The sequence below is a fragment of the Colobus angolensis genome, unplaced genomic scaffold (assembly GCF_000951035.1).
Source record: "Colobus angolensis palliatus isolate OR3802 unplaced genomic scaffold, Cang.pa_1.0 Scaffold79, whole genome shotgun sequence".
Lineage (NCBI taxonomy): Eukaryota > Metazoa > Chordata > Mammalia > Primates > Cercopithecidae > Colobus > Colobus angolensis.
In genome coordinates this window covers 556,431-565,135 of record NW_012121709.1, presented here as the reverse complement: position 1 = coordinate 565,135, position 8,705 = coordinate 556,431, and the positions used below count along the sequence as shown (strand labels likewise).

The 8,705-nt window shown below is 43.9% G+C and overlaps 1 protein-coding gene across 1 annotated transcript in view; it reads right to left on the bottom strand.

Annotated features, from left to right (window-relative positions):
• The window catches only part of PTPN11 (protein tyrosine phosphatase, non-receptor type 11), a 103,439-nt gene that overhangs the window by 72,234 nt on the left and 22,500 nt on the right, over nt 1-8,705 (bottom strand). The window contains exon 3 of the mRNA XM_011928728.1: nt 2,544-2,666. Within this exon, the coding sequence (XP_011784118.1) occupies nt 2,544-2,666 (123 nt within the window). The remainder of the gene's footprint in view (nt 1-2,543; nt 2,667-8,705) is intronic.

Genomic DNA, 8,705 nt, shown 5'->3' with positions numbered 1-8,705 from the left:
GTGAGCCGAGATCACGCCACTGCACTCCAGCCTGGGCAACAAGAGTGAAACTCTGACTCAAAAAAAATAAAAATAAAAATAAAAAGATACATGTAATTTTAAAGACACATGACACAGTTTTGAATATGAGGTAGTGTTATCCCAAAGCACAAAACAATATATGCAAAAGGTTACTACATTCATGGAGGCATTATATATCATTTTAAAATACTGGACACAACTAAATCGCTACCTGCTGGTGACAGTATATAGAAGTTATGAAATATTCACACGATAGAATGCTATCCAGCTGATTAAAAAGGTGAGAGAGATCACTAAAAGATTTAGGTAAGTGAAAAAAAATTACAAAGAAATATATTTAATGTTCTACTTGATGTGTAAAAATAAAAGGAAAATAGTAATAAAAATATAAATTTGCTTATTTTTGTAAAAAGAAACATAGGGCTGGGCATGGTGGCTCATGTCTATAATCCCAGCACTCTGGGAGACCAAGGCAGGCAGATCCCTTGAGGTCAAGAGTTTGAGATTAGCCTGGACAACATAGTGAAACCCCATCACTACTAAAAATACAAAAACTAGCTGAGCGTGGTGGTGTAATCCCAACTACTTAGGTGGCTGCGTCATCAAAATCACTTGAACCCAGGAGGCGGAGGTTGCAGTGAGCTAAGACTGTGCCACTACACTCCGGTCTGGGCAACAGAGCAAGATTGTCTCAAAAAAAAAAAAAGAAAGAAAGAAAAAGAATGAAAGAAACACATAAGAATAAACAAGAAATTAACAGAAATGGCTACCTACAGGATGGAGATAGTGTGGTGCAAGGGAGTAGAAGTAAGAGTGAGATTTCTCAGGCCAGGCGCGATAGCTCACGCCTGTTACCCCAGCACTTTGGGAGGCCAGGCAGGTGGATCACTTTAAGTCAGGAGGTCAGGACCAGCCTGGCCAACATGGTAAAACCTAGTCTCTACAAAAAATACAAATATTAACCGGGCATGGCGGCACACGCCTTTAATCCTAGCTACTCAGGAGGCTGAGGCAGGAGAACTGCTTGAACCCAGGAGGCTGAGGTTGCAGTGACCCAAGATTGTGGCCACTGCACTCCAGCCTAGGCGAAAGAGTGAGACTTTGTCTCCGAAAAAAAAAAAAAAGGGTCAGGCATGGTAGGTCATGCCTGTAATTCCAGCACTTTGGGAGGCCAAGGCAGGTGGATCACCTGAGGTCAGGAGTTTGAGACCAGCCTGGTCGACATGGTGAAACCCTGTCTCTACTAAAAATACAAAAATTTGCTGGGCATGGTGGAACACACCTGTAATCCCAGCTACTCTGGAGGCTGAGGCAGGAGAATGGCTTGAACCCAGGAGGCAGAGGTTGCAGTGAGCTGAGATCATGCCATTGCACTTCAGCCTGGGCAATAAGAGTGAAACTCCTTCTCAAAAAAAAAAAATTAAATCTTTATCAATCAGCATAGAGCTCAAAAAAAATGTTTAAGTTGCAAAATGATACATACATTATAAATCCATGTATGTGAATTTTTAAAACACAAAAACCAACTTTGTATTGTTCATACACAGTACAAATGCAGTACAATGATAAGAATATGTTCAGGAAGAATATATGCCAAGCTCTTGGTGGTTTCCTCTGGGGAAAGAGGGAGGGAAACAGGCCTGGGCAGGGGAACAAAGGGGACCACAACTTCCTCAGTCATGTTTTACTTGTTGATAAAGGAAAGTGAGCTGAAGAAACTCTTAACAAGTATTTTTCTTGTTAAGAAATCAACGGAGTCTGAGTGTGGTGGCTCATGTCTGTAATCCCAACATTTGGGAGGCTGAGGCAGGAGGATCACTTGAGGCTAAGAGTTAAAGATCAGCCTTGGTAATACAGTGAGACCTCATCTCTACAAAAAATATTTTTGAAAAATGCTGAGCATGGTGGCACAAGCCTGGAGTCCCAGCTACCCAGGAGGCTGAGGCGGGAGGATCACTTGAGCCCAGGAGTTCAAGGCTGCTGTAAGCTGTGATCGCACCACTGCACTCCAGCCTGGGCAACAGAGCAAGAGCTTGTCTCAAAAAATGAAGACCAGGCATGGTGGCACACCTGTAATCCTAACACTTTGGGAGGCCGAGGCAGAAGGATTGCTTGAGGCCAGGAGTTCAAGGCCAACCTGGCCAACATGGAAGATCCCACCTCTATAAAAAAAAAAAAAAATGAAAAGAAATAAAATTTTTAAATAAATCAACAGGAAGGAAAAGAAAAATACAGAAACCAGGTTCAAGATGCGTGGAACAAGGCTTAAGCACTGGAGGGCTTAAGAACTTCTATAACCTGCTCCAATTCACCTTCCATGAGGTCTCAGGGGGAGAAGAAGGGCCCTCCTTATTCCCCTTCTGCTAAATGTCCAGAAGGCCACTCCACAAACCCTGAAGGCAGCCCAGGGCTCAGGGAAGGCCTTCACGCTCGAAATGCAGGCAGCAAGCTGTCCAAGTATGGTTTTACCACTTCCTACCTGGAAAACACTCTCAGGATTCTCTCTTTTCATTCCAACTTACCTAACGGAAAGTGTGAAGTCTCCAGGGTTACTTTTACTAGGCCTTGCCAAAAAACTGCCATCAACTCCTCTTGTCAACAGTAGGTTTTCCGCCTCCACACCAGTGATATTTGGGTGAAACCATCTTAAAAAGACAGAGAGAGAAAGTAATTAAAAAAAAAAACCACACTGTCAGCACTACTTTCCACAACAACACAGCTAAGATGCATTATGAGCAGAGTAGTTTTAGAAAATACAAATCAAGACCTTCCCTGTCCCTTCCCCCTCTTCTCCTTGGTCAATGCCTCCTCCCTGCCTTTCCCTTGGTAGAGACCTGGGATTCAGTAGGCGGGGCTGGGGATATGATCAGAGGGACTGGGACTAGGGTATTAAGACTGTGCACTGATGGGGCCAGGACAAGAAAACAGACCATGTGGTTGCAAGACTGAGCACATGGAATAAATATAAATAAACTAGAGGCAGGGCACAGTGGCTCACGCCTGTAATCCCAACATGTTGGGAGGACGAAGCAGGTGGATCACCTGAGGTTGGGAGTTTGGGAGCAGCCTGACCAACATGGAGAAACCTGTCTCTGGTAAAAATACAAAATTAGCTGGGTGTGGTGGTGCATGCCTGTAACCCCAGCTACTTCAGAGGCTAAGGCAGGAGAATCGCTTGAACCCAAGAGGTGGAGGTTGCAGTGAGCCGAGATTGCACCACCGCACTCCAGCCTGGGCAACAAGAGCGAAACTCCATCTCAAAAAAAAGAAAAAAAAAAGAATAAATAAACTACTTCATAAATAAGTTACCATGTTGAGGATAGCAAGCCAGGTTTCTCATTGTTGGGAAGGGAGACACATATATGAGAAGGGAGAAAGCCAGAATAAATTTCATGATGTTAGATTGTAATTGGAGGTATTAGTGCAAACTCTAATTTTTAATATATATATGTAAAGACAGATATGTAGATACAGAAATATATATGTATATGTATGATTCTGAATGGGAGCAGTGGCTCACGCCTATAATCCCAGCACTCTGGGAAGCCAAGGTATGCAGATCACTTGAGGTCAGGAGCTGGAGACCATCCTGGCCAACATGGTGAAACCCCATCTCTACTAAAAATACAAAAATTAGCCTGGGCATGGTGGCGGGCGCCTGTAGTCCCAGCTACTCGGGAGGCTAAGGCAGGAGAATGGTGTGAACCCAGGAGGTGGAGCTTGCAGTGAGCCGAGATTGCGCCACTGCACTCCAGCCTGGGCGACAGAGCAAGACTCCATCTCAAAATAATAATAATAATAATAAAGAAATATAGGCCGGGCACGGTGGCTCACTCCAGTAATCCCAGCACTTTGGGAGGCTGAGGCAGGTGGATCATAAGGTCAGGAGATCGAGACCATCCTGGCTAACCCGGTGAAACCCCGTCTCTACTAAAAATACAAAAATTAGCTGGGCATGGTGGCGGGCGCCTGTAGTCCCAGCTACTCGGGAGGCTAAGGCAGGAGAATGGTGTGAACCCAGGAGGTGGAGCTTGCAGTGAGCCGAGATTGCGCCACTGCACTCCAGCCTGGGCGACAGAGTGAGACTCCGTCTCAAAAAAAAAAGAAATATATGCTTTGGTGTATGTGTACATGTTTTTATGATTACACACACACACACACATTTCCTAGGTCTCTTCTGAAAGGGTTTGGAAGTAATGACACTCCAGTAGCAATCACACCTAACACCTCTATCTTGGTTTCTACATATTGGGTTTTTCATTCTCCAATGAAAGGAACTGGCCTCCTTGAAGAAATGGGTGATCCCAGGGTTGGGGCAGTAAACGTAAGAAGATGAACTTGGAACATCCTATTGTGGGCCAGTGAGAAAGAGTTCCAACGAGGAGCTATGAAAAGGACACAGGAGACAAATTGCAGGATCCTCCGCTGGCCAAAGTAGGGACAATTTGTACCTCAAAATAAACAAGTATAGTAACAGATTATAACCCATGGAATAAAATAGGAAATAGTTCATTCTCTTGGTTTCCTATTTTTTTAACTGTTTGTTTAAAAATTGAAACATGGAGGCCGGGTGCGATGTCTCACGCCTGTAATCCCAGAATTTTGGGAGGCCAAGGTGGGCAGATCACTTGAGGTCAGGAGTTCAAGACCAGCCTGGCCAACATGGTGAAACCCCATCTCTACTAAACATACAAAAATTAGCCGGGCATGGTGGCACGCATCTGTAATCCCACCTACTCGAGAAGCTGAGGCAGGAGAATCACTTGAACCCAGGGAGCTGAAGTTGCAGTAAGCTGAGATCATGCCACTACACTCCAGCCTGGGTGACAGCATGAGACCTTGCCTCAAAAAAGAAAAAAAAAAAAATGGAAGTACCATATGATCCAAGGAAAAAAAAATGGAAGTACCGTATGATCTAGAAATTCCACTTCCAGGTATACACTCAAAGTAATTGAAAACAGGGATTCAAATTGGTATATTTCTATAACTCATATTCATAGCAGCATTATTTGCAAAAGCCAACAGGTGAAAGGAAACAGCATACATAGATGGATGAATAGATAAACATTCTACAGCATATATAGATGGATGAATAGATAAACATTCTACAGCATATATAGATGGATGAATAGATAAACATTCTAAGTGAACTAAGCCAGTGACTAAAGGACAATGTTATAGTTTGAATGCCTGTCCCCTCAGGTTGAAACTTAATCCTCAGCCAGGCACGGCGGTTCATGCCTACAATCCCAGCACTTTGCGGGGCTGAGATGGGAAGATCGCTTGAGCCTAGGAGTTCAAGACCAGCCCAGGCAACATAGTGAAACCCCATCTCTATAAAAAATGCAAAAATGAGGGCCGGGTGCAGTGGCTCACACCTGTAATCCCAGCATTTTGGGAGGCCAAGGCAGGTGGTTCACTCAAGCCCAGGAGTTCAAGACCAGCTTGGGCAACACGACGAAACCCAGTTTCTACAAAAAATATAAAAATTAGCCAGGAATGGTGGTGTGTGCCTATAGTCCCAGCTACTAAGGAGGCTGAGGTGGGAGGATCCCTGAGCCCAGGAGGTCAAGGTTGCAGTGAGCCAAGATCATACCACTGTACTCCAAGCCAGGCAACAGAATAAGACCTTGTCTCAAAAAAAAAAAAAAGGCCAGGCACGGTGGCTCACACCTGTAATCCCAACAGTTCGGGAGGCTGAGGCGGGCAGATCATGAGGTCAGGAGTTCGAGACCAGTCTGACTAACAGGGCAAAACCCCGTCTCTACTAAAAATACAAAATTAGGCAGGCGAGGTGGTGCAGGTCTGTAATCCCAGTTACTCTGGAGGCTGAAGCAGGAGAATCACTTGAATCCGGGAGACGGAGGTTGCAGTGAGCCAAGATAGCGCCATTGCACTCCAGCCTGGGCAACAAAAGTGAAATTCTGCCTCCAAAAAAAAAAAAAAGATATAACCATGAAGAGGAGTCAGGCAGGATGCAAAGAAATATCCAAATTAAAGGCCAGTAACAAGACTTAGCAAGTAATGCAATGCATTAATGCATAACCTGGAAATATAATGGACCAAAACAAACAAAATAAAAGGGAAGAAGAGTTTTTGTGGTTGTTTTGTCTTTTGCTATAAGGATATTACTGAAACAATTTGAAAGAGGTATAAAGATTTGATAGTAGTCTTCTTATAATATACATTTTGGTGATATACTGTGGTTATGTAACCAAGTGTCCTTGATTTTTAGGACATATATCCTGAAGTATTTTGGAGCAGTGAGACGCCATGTCTGCATTTTACCCTCAAGTGGTTCCAACAAAACTTAAATATAGAGACACATATATGTACTCATGTATATATACATGTGTATTTTATATGTAGATATGCATTTTATATATAAAATACATACATATACATGCAATACATACATATATGTGTTGTGTATCTATAATTTATATATATATATATTACACAGAAAGAAAGAGAGAGAGAGAAGACAAACATGGTACAGGTTGAGTATCCCAAATCTAAAATGCTCCAAAATCCACGGCCAGGCGCAGTGGTTCACTCCTGTAATCCCAGCACTTCGGGAGGCCGAGGCAGGTGGATCACCTAAGGTCAGGAGTTCGAGACCAGCCTAGCCAACACAGTGAAACCCCGTCTCTACTAAAAATACAAAACTTAACTGGGCATGGTGTCACGCGCCTGTAATCCCAGCTACTCAGGAGGCTGAGGCAGGGAGAATTGCTTGAATCTGGGAGGCAGAGGTTGCAGTGAGCTGAGATTGTGCCGCTTGCACTGTAGCCTGGGCAACAAAGCGAGACTCTCTCAAAAAAAAATGGGCCGGGCTTGGTGGCTCAGCATGGTCACTTTGGGAGGCTGAGGCAGGCAGATCACCTGAGGTCAAGAGTTCAAGACCAGCCCGGCCAACATAGTGAAACCCATCTCTACTAAAAATACAAAAATCAGCCAGCATGGTGGCAGACGCCTATAGTCCCAACTACTCAGGGGGCTGAGGCAGGAGAATCACTTGAACCCAGAAGGTGGAGCTTCCAATGAGCCAAGATCGCTCACTGTACTCCAGCCTGGGTGATGGAGCAAGACTCCATCTCAAAAAATAAATTAATTAAATAAATACATAAAGTGCCCGTATGACACTCAAAGGAAATGCTCATCACAGCATTTCAGGTATTTCAGACTTGAGATTTGGGGATTAGAGATGCTTAAGTATATAATAAAAATATTCCAAAATTTGAAAAAATCTGAAATCCAAAACACTTCCGGTCCCAAGTATTTTAGATAAGGGATAGTCAACCTGTATAATAAGGTTGACTTGTAAATCTGGATGAAAAGTAAATAGAATTATTTGTACTATTTTTGCAACTTTTATTTAAATTTGAAATTATTTCAAACCAAAATGTTTTTTAAAACCCACAAATGATGAAATCCATCATGAATGGCATCTGCTTCAGAGAAGACCTCTCTAGTTTCCAGCAAAAAGATATTCCTCAAGGATTTCAAAAGTCACCGAGATTCATGGCAACAGTAACTTCTAAAGTCAAATTATCCTGGATCTTTCTAGGCTAATAGAATGTTCTGAAATGCTCCCAGGAATATAAGTCAATATTAAATGCAGAGTTCTGGTACTGACAATCAAGTGAACTTTTAAGAGACTTCTCCACAAATATTGACCCAATTCAAGTATCTTACAACAGAGAAAAGAGACCAGGCACAGTGGCTCACGCCTGTAATCCCAGCACTTTGGGAAGCCAAGGTGGGCAGATCACCTGAGGTCAGGAGTTCAAGACCAGCCTGGGCAAAATGGCAAAACCCTGTCTCTACAAAAAATACAAACATTAGCCAGGTATAGTGCCATATGCCTGTAGTTCCAGTTACTCAGGAGGCTAAGGTGGGAGGATGACTTGAGTCTGGGAGGCAGAAACTGCAGTGAACAGAGATCACACCACTGTACTCCAGCCTGGGTAACAGCGCGAGACCTTCTCTCAGATTTAAAAAAAAAAAAAAAAAGTCTGGGTGAGGTGGCTCACACCTGTAATCTCAGCACTTTGGGAGGCCGAGGTGGGTGGGTCACCTGAGGTTGGGAGCTCGAGACCAGCCTGACCAACATGGAGAAATTCTGTCCCCACTAAAAATACAAAATTAGCCGGGCATGGTGGCGCATGCCTGTAATCCCAGCTACTCGGGAGGCTGAGGCAGGAGAATCGCTTGAAACTGGGAAGCAGAGGTTGCAGTAAGCCGAGATCGCCACCACTGCACTCCAACCTGGGCAACAACACAAAACTCCATCTCGGAAAAAAAAAAGAAAAGAAAAATCGTAAAGCTCAGATCAAAATAATGAAATACTCATTTGCTTTTTACTCTCTCTGAGAGTTTGTCAGATTGAGTCTTGGCCCGGTGACTCATACCTATAATCCCAGCACTTTGGGAGGCCGAGGAAGGCGAATCACCTGAAGTCAGGAGTTTGAGACCAGCCTGGCCAACATGGTGAAACCCCATCTGCACTAAAAATACAAAAATTAGCCGAAAGTAGTGGCATGCAGCTGTAATTCCAGATACTCGGGAGGCTGAGACAGAAGAATCACTTGAACCCAGGAGGCGAAGGTTGCAATGAGCTGAGATCGCGCCACTGTGCTCCAGCCTAGGTGACAGAGCAAGACTCCGTCTTAAAAAAAAAA